Genomic DNA, 14,823 nt, shown 5'->3' with positions numbered 1-14,823 from the left:
GCCTAGGGCAGAAACAGGGACCTCAGGGAAGAGTCTCTTGGTGTCCTCTGTGACATTTCCTTTATGTGTCAGCGTGGCTGACCCATCATGCCTGTATTTGGGCCAATATGATTCTGGATGTTTCTGTGAAGCTGTTTTTTGAATGAAATTAATCTTTAAGTTGATGGATTTTTAGTAAAGCAGATTGCTTTCTAGATTGTAGGTGGGCCTCATCAAATCAGTTGAAGATCTGGCTAGAGGGAAGACCTAAAGCAAGAAGGAACTCTGCCGAGTCCCTTTAGACTCCAACTGCTGCCCTTCCTGGGGTTCCAGGCTGCCGGCTCAGCTGATTCTTTTTTTTTTTTTTAAGGTTTTATTTATTTATTTGCCAGAGAAAGAGAGAGCGAGAGAGCAAGAGCGAGCACAGGCAGGCCGACTGGCAGCAGAGGCAGAGGGAGAAGCAGGCTCCCAGCCGAGCAAGGAGCCCGATGTGGGACTCGATCCCAGGACGCTGGGATCATGACCTGAGCCGAAGGCAGCTGCTCAACCAACTGAGCCACCCAGGTTTCACTCAGCTGATTCTTTAAAACGAATCTCTCTCTGTATGTGCGTGTCCTGTTGGTTTTGTTTCTTCGGAGACGCTCACTAACGCATCTTCCAAGCAGAGAGCGCGTGGCGGGTTAGAGCGGAACTGGGACAGTGGAGGTGGTAAGCGGGCGTGTGGTCTGCGTGTGTTCCTCAGGCGGAGGCGAGGGCTTTGCGTCTGGATCAGACACGGAACGGGAGTGGGGACCACGTGTGACCACGGACGACACCAAGGTCTCTGGCTGAGCAGCTGCGACATGCTGCCGTCTTCTGAGAAAGGCGGGGCTGCAGGAGGAGTTTCGTCTGAACGCTTGGACTTGACATTACCAGTAGGTGACAGTAAGTGCAGGCGGTCTGGCGGTGAGGACAGACACCTGGCTGGAGCCCGGTGTTTGGCGGTTTAAGGCTTAGAGACCAGTGAGCTCCCCCAGACTGCGGGTGGTGGATGCTAGCGGGCGAGTGCTGAGGGAGACGGTCCAAGGACCCAGGCCAGGAGCCCTCGAACGCGCAGAGAGTGACAAGATGGAGCGAACAAAGGAGGGAGAGACGGGGCCGCCGGAAGGCTCGGAGGAAAACCCGCCGGTGGCCGTCCTTTAAACAGGCGCGTCTCTTGGTACTTGTGTGGAACTGCTTTGTGCTGTTTTCCCCACCGTAAGCGCTCCCTGAGGGAACAGATGATCACCAAGTCCCCACTTCCTAGCGCCGGGCCTGACCTGGGGTAGGAGCCCAGACTCTTGTTTGCATGAACGACCTGCCGTGGCGACCCGCCGTTGTGGACTGGGGTGCGCTGCCCACTCCTGGCCCGAGGCGCGCGGTCCGCCTTCCTCCCCCGCGCACGGCCGCCTTCCCGCAGAGGGGTTCGGGCGCGCGTGTGAGCGGCCGGGCAGGCTGGCGAACATCCCCGCGTCCTGGCAGCTGCGCTGTCGGGTTTCCCGGGTCAGAGGGGCCTTCCCCGCTCTTGCTTTGGCCGCTGCACGAACCGCCGGCCCCGTGGCCTGGCCGTGGCAGAAGCCGCCTCCGTTCTCGCCCGCAGCGGCTCATCCAGCAGCTCGCACAGGACCTGCCGCGCGGTCACCGTGCGGTCACCGTCTGTGGCCCCCGTCTGTGAAGCGCACGCGTTCCCGAGTAAGCCTTGGTCGCTCGGCGTCTTCGGGCGGGCGTGCGGCTGCCGGGGACGGTGGCCATCGGACGGACACGCAGACCGTCGCGGCCCGGCCGGCCTTCCTCCGTCTGGCGGCCGCCCGTCTCCCGCCGCTCGCGGGCCGTGGGCGTTGTCCCTGTGTCCGGAGGACACTGAGCTCCTGTCTGCCTCGCGGCTTCCGCACCTGCCCCTCTACCCGGAGAACCCCGCGCCGGGCCGGTGTCGCCCCAGACTCACGGCCTCCTGCCCGCCCGTTCGCCGTCTTCTCACGGACTCTCCGGTGCCTCCGCAGCCGCAGGCCCTCCGCGCCTCTCCCCGCCTCTCCAATCTCTTTCAACACTTTTTCCTCCTCTGAAGCACTTGCCGGGTGCCCCGGGTCTGTCTGGCGGGTGACGAGCTCTCGGCCCCCCGTCCCGCAGGACGGAGCCGAGCTTCCTGGCGCGGAGAGCCGGGCGGGGCGGCTGGCGCGGGCGGCTCCCTCCGAGCTGAAGGTTTTCAAGAGCCGCGTGTTCATTTGTGTGCGTGTGTGTCGATTCCTTTGTTTCTTTCTTGGTTTTTATTTATCCTTCCAGAAAACTGGAAGGCGCAAAACTGCGTCTTTGCTTGCCTGTGGCCATCCCAGAGGAGGTGTCAGGTGGGCCCTTGACCGCCTTTGGAGCTCAGAGGGGAAGTCGGGGCTGGAGGCGTGCGGGGCCCGACAGACGCGCGTCCCCGCCCGGTGGCCCCGACACCGGACAGGCCGGCGGATGCGTCCAAGGCCGCTCGTCCATCTGTCAAGTGGGAATAACGTTGCGGGCCGTCAGGGACTGGATGAGGGGCCGCCTGCCGCGCTCCACACAGTGCCGGGCCGTGGCCGAGCGACCTCACGGTTAAACGGCCGGGCTTGCTGCAGATGCGGACTCTGCGGAGCTCGCCGTGTGTCCCCTACGCGGGTGCTGGCGGGGGCCGGGCGCAGCGGCTGCTAATGGTTTCCCAGCTCAGGCTTTTAGCCCCTGAGCCAGTCCCCGTCTCTGCAGAACCGGCTTGAAACTCGGCCTCTAACCCCCCATCTGCACCCCACCCCCCCTTTGACCTTCATCTCCTGGCCGGCTTTGCGGACTGGGAGCAGCCCAGCATGCAGAGCACGGCCTGTTAATATTCTGGAAGTTACTTGTGTTAAAATTCCTATTTGGTTTGTAGGTTTTCTCAGAACAACCGTAGTTTTAAATTCCCCCCGTGCTCTCGCAGGAAATGTGGTTGTTAGGTCATTGCCCGAGTGAAGTGAGAGATGGAGGCTTTGCATACCACGATGCCGTGCGCTCCTTCCGCTGCCCTGAACGTCTGGCTGTGGAGCTAAGCGACTGTGTCGTGGGGACCTGGGGCAGTGTGGGGGTCGTGCTTCTCCGGGGCTGGAGGGTCGCTAGCTGCCTGCCGCCTCCGCCGCTGCGGGAAGCTTCGGACGGGAGGGACTTAACAAAGTCCTCTTCTTCACGGCGGGCAGGGACAGTGGGTCCTCTCAGGAGGGAGGTGGGATTGGTTGTCTTTTGTGTGGCGGCTGATGGAGGTGCTTTGTGGGAAGAAAAGAGCGTTTGGGGCCCTTTTGTGGTGTGTGTTCACTAATGGGGTGGGGTGAGGTGGCCAGTTCTAGTGCCACATGTCACAGACTCCCTGTTGTTTATTTATTTATTTATTAAGATTTTATTTATTTGTCAGAGAGAGAGAGCGTGTGCGTGCACGAGTTCACAGGCAGACAGAATGGCGGAGGGAGAAGCAGGCTTCCTGCTGAGCAAGGAGCCCGATGTGGGGCTGGATCCCAGGGCGCTGGGATCATGACCTGAGCCGAAGGCAGAGGCTTAACCCATTGAGCCACCCAGGCACCCCTCCCTGTTTAAAGCAGAAATTTTGTTACCACCGTTGAGGCAGTAATAATAAAACTCTTGTTTATCCTGTGTTCACTGGACAGTAAGCAGTTATGGGCTTCTGGGGGTACTTGGCTCTCCCACAAGCAGTTTCTACTCTGAGGCTTTTATTTTTATTTTTTTATTTTTTAAAGATTTTATTTATTTACTTGAGAGAGAGACAGTGAGAGAGAGCATGAGCGAGGAGAAGGTCAGAGAGAAGCAGACTCCCAATGGAGCTGGGAGCCCGATGCGGGACTCGATCCCGGGACTCCAGGATCATGACCTGAGCCGAAGGCAGTCGTCCAACCAAGCCACCCAGGCATCCCTACTCTGAGGCTTTTATAGTTATTAGAGAGTCATAGTTCGCTCATGAAAACAATCAAAAGGGAGGAGGAGTGAGAGGTGTCTTTATTTTAGATCTACTTAGGGCTGTGTTTTCACTTACCTTGTCTTATTAAACTCTGGTCCGGCTGACATCATTTATGACACAGGATTAAAGACCAAATGGAGGCCCTTTCAGAATGGTGTAGGTGTTGGCCAAGAGGCCAGGAACAAACAAGTCAGAAGGGTTTTTTTGGAGCAGATACTGAATTCTAGTCTTGAATAGTTTTCTTTTAGAGGGGAAAAAACAAATCTCCAAATATAAAGTTGTAAATATTGGGTACCTTGGACTTAATTTTTAAGAATGATACAGATTCTTGGACTTTATAAAAAAAAGTAAATCCAAAGATTAGTTTCCCTACTTTAATGAAATTATAAAATACTGAATTTTGTATACTGAATATTTGCTATATTTTCAGAGAGAACTGGAGGGGCCGGGGGGAAGGGGAGAGAATCTTAAGCAGGCTCCGTGCCTGGCAGGAGCCTGACCTGGGGCTCAATTCCATGACCCTGAGATCATGACCTGAGCTGAAATCAAGAGTCGGAGGCTTAGCGGATTGAGCCCCCCCAGGCCCCCCAGAATATTTGCTATTTTTAATGAACCCACTCTGTTTCTTTTTATTGATACCATATAGAGCTCTTTTTTTTTTTTTTTTACTTTCCCATAATGTTAATTGGGATTAAAAATGTAACTTGTAACAAATCTGAATGTTGGAGTAAAACACCTAACTTAGTCTTTAAACTGCACATTATTTCCTCTGTCACAGCCCATCTTCCCCTTCCCTGCGGAGAATGACTGAGCTCGAGTCAGTTCTGTGTTATAGTGTAAAGTCCGATTCCCATCAGTCACTTGTTTTATTCTCTGCATAGCTTCAGGATAAAAGGTTAATGTCTAATTTTCACACAGAATTTGTCCAATTCCATACTTGTTCCTGTGAGATGTTTGTATTTTCAAACAGTTTTTTCAAAATGTGTAGGAATCATTTTAGTTAAAAGTATACAGTTCAATGAAACATGGCATTCTTAGAGTGGGTAAAAACGGGACACTATTTAAAACATGGGACGCGCAGTTAAACACGACTTAACATCTGACTTTGCAACAGAGAAACGTGAAATCACATCACTTTTTCATATTCTTAATACTAAGAATTCTTCTAAAGAGGGCCATAAAAACTCTTCCGGTTATAAGTAACTTAACTCGATGGGTAATAATAGGGTAGGTTCCATATCCTATGTGAGAACACTGGGAACTTGTTCTTTGTGGTTTTGTCCACGTAGCTGGAAATCGTGGGTATTTCATCTTTATCGGAACTCCTGGAGCTTGTGCCCAGGATCACAGACGGAACAGGGCGGTCTGTGTCCCCTGACTCTTCTGGGCCTTCTTGCTGGTTACCTTTGCTAGGACTGGTTAGGAAGTCTCTCAGAACTTGCTTGAAGATGTAGACTATTTCCCATGGCAGCACATCGTTTTCTGCTAAAACTTCTCGAAATCTGCGGGGAAACCAGTAATGAATATTCAGTTCAGAGACTTTCTTTTGTCGTTTCTGTGTATCTGCAAAATACAGCCTAAATACCGTGATCCTACAGTAGTTGCTTGCCGTTTGCGTAATCTGCGTATTCCTTTAAAATTATGCATCTTAGTAAAGAAATTCTGCATATGACTTAAAAATATTTCTTAGCCAGTCTGTCCTTGGGGATTTTGGTTCTAGGTTTTTGATACCCACTGTTAAAGAATTTACATGATAGAATACAATTTCCAGTCTAGCTGTGTGAGGAACTTAGACTCTACAGTAGCAAAATACCATAAAAAAGAGAACATAGTATTTTTACCTGCTGAGAATAGTTCCAGTTTGACAAGGCTGAACTTGGGAGCAAAGGACTTCAAGTTGTCTTTGTTCGGTAGCTGGGATGGTCGTGTAGGGATTCTGGTAGTTTCTCAGCCAGCTGTAATCCACACCTGTTTTTCTCACTTTCTGTTCATTTTCGATCTCTTGTATTAATCTGTCTCGCTCCTGCAGATGCCATTTCAGTTCCCGAAGCAGAGTCTTCGTCACGGCTTCAGAGCCAGGGTAGTGTGTGGGTTTGTAGGAATCATATTTTGGCCACTTCATCCAGCCAAAAAGTGGCATTTTTAGCCTGTGGAAATATTCTCACTTGTTTATTTGCACCAAACGTTGTGGTTCTGATGAGCAGAGAGCAAATAAATTTGCCAGAAAAGTGTATGAGTTTTTCACTGGTTAGGTATGCAGGTCAGAATGAGATTAGAGCATGGATTAAAGCTTTGCGTTTTCTAACTAGGTCAGTACCAAAAACCAAGCTTTGAAAATACATTTACGTGGCTAAGCAGCAACGAAATCTACCAAGTCAGAGATGATCTGGGGACTGAACGTTCTCTGAAAATAACATTGACACTTGCTATTAAAAGTTCTTAGGAGGCTTTAAAACATTAACGGAGAGGAAGTGCTATCTGGAAGTGCCCCTCGGACCAAGGTTTGGTGCAGAAAGGGTTTCGAGCGTACCTGGTTCGTTGGGTCCGCTGTGGTGGTGCTCCCAGGGACTCTGCTTGACTTGGCGGTGAAGCTGTGGTCACTCAGGCGTGCGCTGGGCTCCTGGCTGTGGCCCCTGTTGGAAGGAGGGAGCCTCCTTATTTACCCACAGAAGCTGTATTTGAAATAAATAAGTTTCTGTGTTAGGAATGAGGTTGTGATGTCTTCATTTAGAGAGAATGCTCATTAATTCACCTTGTAAGTGAGCTAGACGAAATGACAAAAATAACTTACTATTCTGCGCGAATTACAGAACAGTCCACCTTCTGAATGTAGCTCCGTCTGTTTGAGAAAGATGCCGGCAGCAGTGGGCTCTGGTCCTAAACGCGCTCCGACTTGTTTGGTAACGAAACGGGAGTGACAGTGTGGGGCAGCACGGATGCGCCCCCGGCTACGGGGAGACGGTCGCGTGGTGGCTGCTCTGCCGTGCGTAGCTGTAGGTCACAGTTTCGTGCTGTATTTTTATGCCTGTAGAGCGCTAAAAATAACCTCGCTGCCTTTATTCTTCAGCTTACCTCGCAGGCCATCTAGAAGCCAGGTCACTGTCCCCTCCCCTGAAAGCAGGAAAAACAGTCTTGATGATTTGCGAAATACCCATTTTGAGAACATTTGTTATGATTGAGCAAAGTAGGCAAAGAAGGCTTATTATATCCGGGGGCGCCTGGGCGGCTCAGTGGGTTAAGTGTCTGCCTTTGGCTCATGTCATGATCTCGGGGTCCTGGGATCGAGCCCCACATCTGGCTCTCTGCTCAGCGGGGAGCCTGCTTCCCCCTCTCCTGCTCCCACTGCTTGTGTTCTGTGTCTCTGTGTCAAATAAAATCTTTAAAAAATGAAAGAATGCTGGTATCTGCCTTGTGAAACATTTAGTAAAGGTTATTTTTTATACTCATTCTGTTTCTTGTTCTAAATAGTAGTTAAATTTATGTATTTAAGCAAGTCGTAATGCCAGAGGGCATAAATGCTGAAGTAGGTGACTCTAAAATATACTTTATAATTTCTTTAAAAACATAGCAGTAGTAGATTAAGGTTAGGGAAAAATTAGAGATGTAAGAACGTACGGAGTTGAAAACAAAGTCTTACGATTCCCTACGGCAGATCGAACATCCGGGCGCTCTCCTGGAGCTGAAGGTGAGACGCTGACGCGATGCTCCTGGCCGGCGGCGCGCGGGTCGGGGGCGTGTGGTCGTGCTCAGGAGCGGACGGGCCTCTCGCTCTCCAGTTCCCTGGTAAGTGACTACGTAGTGGCTTTTCCTTTTATAACATTTGTTTCTCGGTTGCCTTTTCCGACAAGTGAACCATGAAGAATAGCCAGGGTTTACATCAGACCCGGATGTCATGCCTGATCAGGACTGACGCGTGTGGTCAGCCCGGAGGTGCTGCAGCTTGCATGTGAGAAAAGCCGGTGTCAGCCCGTGTTCTCGTCAACGAGAAGGATTTCACATCACATTGTGGGGAGTATGAGAAGGAGAGGAGAGGAAAGTTTATCACGACACAAGTGTCCTACCAGATTTTCTGTCAAAGTCACGAAGAATCCTGACCTGTCTCCCTTTGAATAACCTCCTTGTTACTGCTTTAATTCCTAAAGTTTTGGTCTCTGAGGTGGTAAGAACAGCTATCGGACATAGATCGGGTATGGAACATGAACCCAGTTTCTTTTCGGGGCTCCGCGCTGTCTTGCGTTGTCCCTTGCTCTGCCCGGAGCGTGTCCTGATGCCTCCCGTGCCCGCGCGGACCGTCACAGGGGCTCACACTGACTCTGTCTTTTGAGATGTTTATTCTCTTTCTCTTTTCCATTTACCCGCATCATAATTCTTTTTTCCAGGACCCAGTTTAAATTCACCTAAGTTTTTCTTTCGTCGGAGGGGAGACAGCAGCCCGTTTTCCTTGGCTCTAGTGTTCCTTTGAACTTCTAGCAAGTTTGGTCTGTGTTCTTGTTCGCTCTCTGCCCTGGTTTCTACTTCCTGAGCAGGTTGTGCTCTGCCCTCCGCTGGGATTGCTGGCTTCCCGTCTCGCAGCACATGCTTGCTGCCTGTGCGGTGGCCTGATGCTGGCTCGGGACCCAGGGACACCGGAGGACCTAGTCTCTTCCCTTGCGGAGCCCACCTTCCAGTGGGGGGACAAGGAGGAGCACGTGAGTCGTCAGTCAGCTGATCACAGATTGGGGGTGGCGAACCCACTGGAGGCCCGTCCCAGTTCCATGTGGAGGTCAGAGGAGGGCTTTTTGGGGAGAGGGAGTCCTTTGAATAGAGATTTGAAGAGAACTGAGCTACTGCACAGAGAGCTTCTCCAAGACCGCCTCCCTCTTATCACCTGTCTTGCCGTTGGGACGACTGCTCATGTCCAACCCTCGCAGAGCTTTCCTTAGGAGTCAGCTGACATTTGGGACACCTTCCTCTGATGTGTTGCTTGTAGAAACCTGTGTTTGTCGTACTCCGGGTACACTACTGGTATCGTATTATCCATTGTATTTTTTCTGTCCTAGATCCTGAGATTGTTTGATTGAAGTAGAGCCCGAGTACTCTGGTCACGCTCCTACCATACAACGGAGATGGGGGGTATAAGTACTGGTAGATCAGGGCCAGAGAGCGCCTTTGTGTTGCTCCTCTCTGTTTGTCAGGCTGTGATCAGATTAACTTGGATTTTAAATATTTTAGTAAGTTGAATAAATGAGTCATTTCTAATGAGTTACTACCTTAGGATATTTTGTGTGGAAGATATAAAATTTAAAACTATGAAGCTGGTCAGTTTTTTTTTTTTTGGTGTTTGTCATTGTCTTCTCACGTGGTGTCCAGCAGCATCTGATAGCAGTGAAGGGAAGACTCATCACTGTAAGGACACTGAGAGCAAATAAATAAATAAATAAATAAATTCCTTTGCTGCTGGATTTAAAGTTCTGGATTATTAGCTGGTAAAGATGCGGGTAAGGGGTGCCTGGTTTTGGCTCAGGTCATGATAGCAGGGTTGATAAGCCTAGTGTCCGGCTCCATGCTCAGCAGGGGTGCTCTCTCTCTGCCCCTCCGCCCCAATAAATAATAAATAAGTAAGTAAATATGTCTTTAAAAAAAGATGCAGTTAATATTTTTTATATTTAAAGATTTTATTTATTTATTTATTTGACAGAGGAGAGACACAGCGAGAGAGAGAGGGAACATAAGCCGGGCGAGTGGGAGAGGGAGAAGCAAACTCCCGGGATCATGACCTGAGCTGAAGGCAAGACACTTAATGACTGAGCCACCCAGGTGCCCAAGATGCAGTTAATTTTTAAGGAGACACTAAAACTGTGTTAAATTTCTTTTCCCGGTATTTTTTTTCTTAATATTTTAAAAATACACAGATGCATACACTTTTTAAAGTTAAAATTCACGTTTATAGGGGCGCCTGGGTGGCTCAGTGAGTTAAGCCTCTGCCTTCGGCTCAGGTCATGGTCTCGGGGTCCTGGGATTGAGTCCTGCATCGGGCTCTCTGCTCAGCGGGGAGCCTGCTTCCCGCCCCCCCGCCTGCTTCTCTGCCTACTTGTGATCTCTGTCAAGTAAATGAATAAAAAAATGTTAAAAAAAAAAGTCGCGTTTATATCGGGTTGTGCGAATGTTCCTGATCTGCGGGAATTGCTGGTGTACTCAGGGCCGCGGGCGGTGGGTGTTTTGTGAGTGGCTCTTGCTCTCTCCCTTCAGCCTTGCTAGCGACGTCGTTCGTCAGCTTGTACGGCATTTAGTTTGTTGATACGGTCCCTTTTGACTTTTCCTTTTCGTGTCCCTGTTCAGGAAGGCCTTCTCTACTCCAAAGTTCTCGAATGTTGGAGAACATTAGCTTTACAGGCCTAAAACCATAAGTGCCTGGGGTTCGAACCCGTTTGGAATTGATCTGAGGTTGGTGTGAGGTGTAGGGTTCCCAGACTGGAGAGCCAGCAGCTAAACCGAGTGGCCATTGCTCCGTTCTGCAGATTTTCCACGTTCTCCGCATGCCAAGTAGTTGTGTGTGTCCTGGGTGTTTTGATGTGATGGGCCCTGGGGTTTGTTTAAATCCTCTGGCGAGTGCAGCTCTGTGCCGGAGGCGAGTTCTCCCAGCTGCCTGGTTCAGGGTTCCCTTGTGTCTGTCCCGCGTGGTGCCACCTGCTGGCCGTTGTGTAGTTCAGTCCTGGGTCCTCAGTCCGGGGTGGGGGGGTGGGGGGGCTGTTGCGGTCTGCGCATGCTCCCGCAGCCTCCAGCCTCTGGGCGAGCCCACTAGCTTATGGACGGCCTTGGGGGGTGGGTCTCGAGTTCCCAGAGGCTCTCCTGTCTCCTCGGTCTTTCATTGCTCCGCTCCACCCTGCGCTTCCTGCCAGGGCAGCTGCCTGCGTTCACCTCTGGGGTCAAGCAGTGGGAGGACCCCGGAGGAGTAAGGGTCTTCCCTATCCTCTGGGAGATGGGGTTTCCCCTCCTTAGAGTCTGAGGCTCTTGCTGAGCCCTGGAACATAGAGAAAGGAGAAAAGAGAAAAATTGGGGACTGCCAGCACTTTGAGCATTTGGGGTCCCTTTTCTTGCTCCCCAAGAGCACTTCCGGGGTGCTCTATGCCAGGACCTGTGTCTGCATTGGGTCCTGCGGTGAGTTCAGCTCAGGGGACAGCAGAATTAAACGGTGGCAGGTGCACCGCTGGTGGCCTGCTCGATGCTCGGGATGCTGGTCTGGCTCCCCGTCTGCCCGCGTCATCCTGCGGGCACGGGTGCAGCCCGCACGGCTGGTCTTCCCAGCAGTGCCGACCAGGGGATCATTCTTGACTCTTGCTTTCTCGCAAGGACCTAGTTCACCAGCATCCGCGGCTCCCCTCAGCTGCCGCCGCTCTGGTCTGGGCTGCCTGTCTCTGGCCTGGGTTGTTGAGCTAGGGTGTCCGGTGCTCTCCCCGCTCTGGCTGCATCGTCCCGGGCCACCTCGCCCGGCTTCTGTGGCCGTGAGCCAGGCCACTCGAACAGGAGTTCGGTGTTGCTGTTTCTCCGTCCCCGCTTAGAGCCCCTGGCCCTCAGAGCAGGAGTCACACTCTTTGTCACCAGCGCCTGCCGGCAGCCTGCCCCGCCGTCCCCGGGAAACACCCCGCTTCCCTGTACCTCTGGGCCCCCCCGCTGCTGCTGGCTTCCTCGGCGTCCTGACTCCGGTGGCACGCTTGTCCCGGGCTCCGGCTTCCCGCCGCTGTCCCTCAGGAGCCCTCGCCCCTCCGTGGGGGGACGGCCCTCCTCTCGCTGCCCCTCTTCGCTCTGATGTCAGCTCAGCATGGGTCACGTGGCAGCCGCCCCAGCGTCTCGTCTCCTGGTTGGACTGCTCTCTGTCTAGCCTACTGTGCTTGCCTTTATTTTTCTTTTCCTGACTAGATTGGAGGCTCCATGAGGACGGTCTGCCGGCTGCTTTTGGGGGCGGGGGGAGGAGCGGTGGCAGAGGGAGAGAGACTCTTCAGCAGGCTCCGTGCCCAGTGTGGAGCCCAGTGTGGAGCCCAGTGTGGAGCCCAGTGTGGAGCCCAGTGTGGAGCCCAGTGTGGGGCTCAGTGTGGAGCCCAGTGTGGGGCTCAGTGTGGAGCCCAGTGTGGAGCCCAGTGTGGAGCCCAGTGTGGGGCTCAGTGTGGAGCCCAGTGTGGAGCCCAGTGTGGAGCCCAGTGTGGAGCCCGGTGTGGAGCCCGGTGTGGGGCTCGGTGTGGGGCTCGGTGTGGAGCCCGGTGTGGGGCTCGGTGTGGGGCTCGGTGTGGGGCTCGGTGTGGGGCTCGGTGTGGGGCTCGGTGTGGGGCTCGGTGTGGGGCTCAGTGTGGGGCTCAGTGTGGGGCCCGGTGCCACCACCCTGAGATCGGGAGCCGAGCATCACTAAACTGACGGAGGCCCCCAGGCATCCCCGGGGCTGCCTTATCCCAAGAGCTTACGACAGTGCCTGGTGTGGAGTCCGCCCTGAATACTAATTTGATTAATGAGTGTCAGGTAAATGGTAACCAAAGGAATGCCGCGGTTAGCCATGACTGTCAGGCGGAAAGTAGAATTTAATGCAAGTAGCATCTTATTAAAGTAAATCTTCTACTTCAAGACTTGGTATTGTATGGTCTTCTCTGTGACAGCAGGGGCATGAAGTACTGAGAACGTGTCAGAACTGAGTGTCTTTTGCATGTCGTATTGCAGTTGTCCTTTTTTTTGTTTCCCTTAACATCTTGGACGTTTTTACCTGCTCGTACGGAAACAGCTATGACAGTCCTTGCAGAGATGCGTAGCAAGTGGGAGCGCGCCGTGGCCGAGCTCGGCTCTCTGCCGGACGTGGTTTTCAGGTCTTAACGATCACAGATCACAGATACCGCAGAAAGTTCCTTCCTTTCCTCGTGTTTGGGCCCTTCCACCCCAGAGTCCTGTTCAAATGCCCCGTCACTAACGAGGACGTTGTGTGTGTGATGGCTCCTGCACTGGAGGGACGGGTCGTTGAGGGCGAGGACGTTGTGTTGTTTCCTGCATGTCTCGTGGCCAGGCAGGGCCTCGCCTGAGCTGGGCGTGTGGGAGCGAGCGCCGGCTGAGTGAGCGCAGTGCGCTGGCCGGCAACACGGCGGCTGGCCGCTCAGGAAGCCGGGTGCTCCTGCCACTCCCCGCTCTCCGCTCTCTGCCGCGACCGGAGAGTTCCTCTTTCCTCACTCGGAGGAGGAAGCAGGTTCCTCCGTTAGAATTTGCGCTAAGGGGCGAGCGGACGCGGCGCTCGGGGTGGCCGGTGGACCGTCGCCGCTTGCTTCCGGGCCGCGAGGTGGAAGGAACCGTTGGAGAACCCGGGGCGCGTGGGCTCCTTGGCTCCGCAGACGCGGTGCACTGACTGCGTGTTCTCCGCAGGCCGCTTAGCCGGAGGGGCTCGGGAGTGGAGTACATCGCCGAGTTCCGGCAGCGGGAGGCGCGAGAACTGGACGCGTGCGGCGGGGAGCAGGCGGCCCGCGGCCCAGGTGAGTGCGCGTGCGTGTGCGCGGCCGGTCACAGGGAGACACTGCGCTTGTCAAGTCTGTAGCAGATGTACTGTGCCCTCAAGAAAGAATGCGTATTGCTAGTTAATTCAGGGGGAGTGTATATTGGGTTGTAAATCATTTTTTTTCTTTTAAACATGGTTTCTAAAGAGTCTCTGTTTCAGAAGGACTGGTGCGGAGCCCCAAGGTCAGGAGTTGCTCACGGCACTGACGGAGCCAACTGGGCACCCGCCAGAACTGCCTAAAATTTTCATTTAAAAATGACTACAGTTTTTTTAAACAACAAACATATTAAAACAAATTTAAGTAACGTTTAACTGTATAAAGTGAAAGTCTCTTCTGAACAGCTTCTCCCCACTTGGCGGTAGCCGGCGAGCCCGGGTTCAGCTGCTCACTTTCCGCGAGGGCGCCGTGTCGCCTCCTCAGCGGGCGGCTGCTTAGCCCTGGGCTGGCCTGTGCGACAGACGCTTTCTCACCGACTTTCTGTCAGCTCGGGAAGCCGCTCCGCCTCCTTTCCTTCTAGCCTGTGTACGCACCTCCTCGTACTTGGGGCAGACGCGGGGGTTAGAGTCATTTTCTTCTCAAAAACTGCACAATTCAGCGCATATGTGACAGCGCATTCATCTGTGTCCTTCTTGGGATTTGCTCGGGCTTCTTGAGGGTGCAGAATGTTGGTATCTTTCCCCGGTTCTGAGAAAGTCCTGAGCTATTGTCTGTGCCGCGAGTCTCACTTAGTCCTGTTTTCTCGTCGTGTGGGTCCCTGTACTGTATCCGGGTCACCTTCCCATTGCCTGGGTTTCGGCGTACGGCAGGAGCGCGTGGGGTCCTGTTCCTCCCTCCCTGGGTTGTGGCCGCACCGTGGGCTTCCCGACTCCGCCAGGTGCCCTTCTCAGTAGAGTATTTCCTCTCCTGCCCTCAGTTGCCCCGAGGAGGAATGTTTGTCGGACAAGTCTGCCGTACTGTCACCAGAAAGGGTGGCTCAAAACGTGGTGCACCTTGACCAGTCCTTACTCACGCTAAGGGAACTACAGACTTGTACGTGTGAGAAGGCCGATTGCTTCGCTGCATGCCTGTGGGAAGCCTTGGAGGTCTCTTAACTGCCAGTGCACAGGGGATGTGTTCTGGACTGTGACACAGCTTCCGTAGAAGCCTGGGAGAGCCAAGACACCCATCATCTCCTCTTTCCGTTTGGGGAAGCTTACTAGTTTTCAGATGACTGTGATGTGATCCTTCTGGTTCCACCATATGTACTGACCCTGGGGCGTGCCGGCTGCAGGTCCTGGAGCTGGTCCTGGAGCCGGCCCCGTGGGAGCGCCCCTGTCTGACTAGCAGGGTTCCAGTGAGCGCCTGTAATTGGAAATGTCTGCTCTAGTA

General features: G+C 53.2%; 2 protein-coding genes across 4 annotated transcripts in view; one reads left to right on the top strand and one right to left on the bottom strand.

The window, feature by feature from the left end:
- TDRD9 (tudor domain containing 9) overlaps positions 1 to 14,823 on the top strand; it is a 104,983-nt gene that overhangs the window by 3,590 nt on the left and 86,570 nt on the right. For 2 of the 3 annotated variants that reach the window (XM_082737406.1, XM_082737405.1), the window contains exon 2: positions 13,325 to 13,431. The exons of the other annotated variant lie outside the window; for it this stretch is intronic. In XM_082737406.1, the coding sequence (XP_082593532.1) occupies positions 13,325 to 13,431 (107 nt within the window). The remainder of the gene's footprint in view (positions 1 to 13,324; positions 13,432 to 14,823) is intronic. 3 annotated transcript variants of the gene reach the window in all.
- Positions 4,803 to 6,919, bottom strand: RD3L (RD3 like). Its single transcript, XM_082737409.1, has 3 exons — positions 6,486 to 6,919; positions 5,797 to 6,102; positions 4,803 to 5,457 (listed from the first exon to the last, which is right to left on the bottom strand). The coding sequence occupies exons 2-3, from the start codon at positions 6,093 to 6,095 to the stop codon at positions 5,160 to 5,162; spliced, it is 597 nt and encodes a 198-aa protein (XP_082593535.1). The 5' UTR covers positions 6,096 to 6,102; positions 6,486 to 6,919; the 3' UTR covers positions 4,803 to 5,159.

This window comes from Mustela nivalis (assembly GCF_964662115.1).
Source record: "Mustela nivalis genome assembly, chromosome: 6".
In the NCBI taxonomy this organism is placed as follows: Eukaryota; Metazoa; Chordata; class Mammalia; order Carnivora; family Mustelidae; genus Mustela; species Mustela nivalis.
This window is presented reverse-complemented; position numbering and strand designations above follow the sequence as displayed.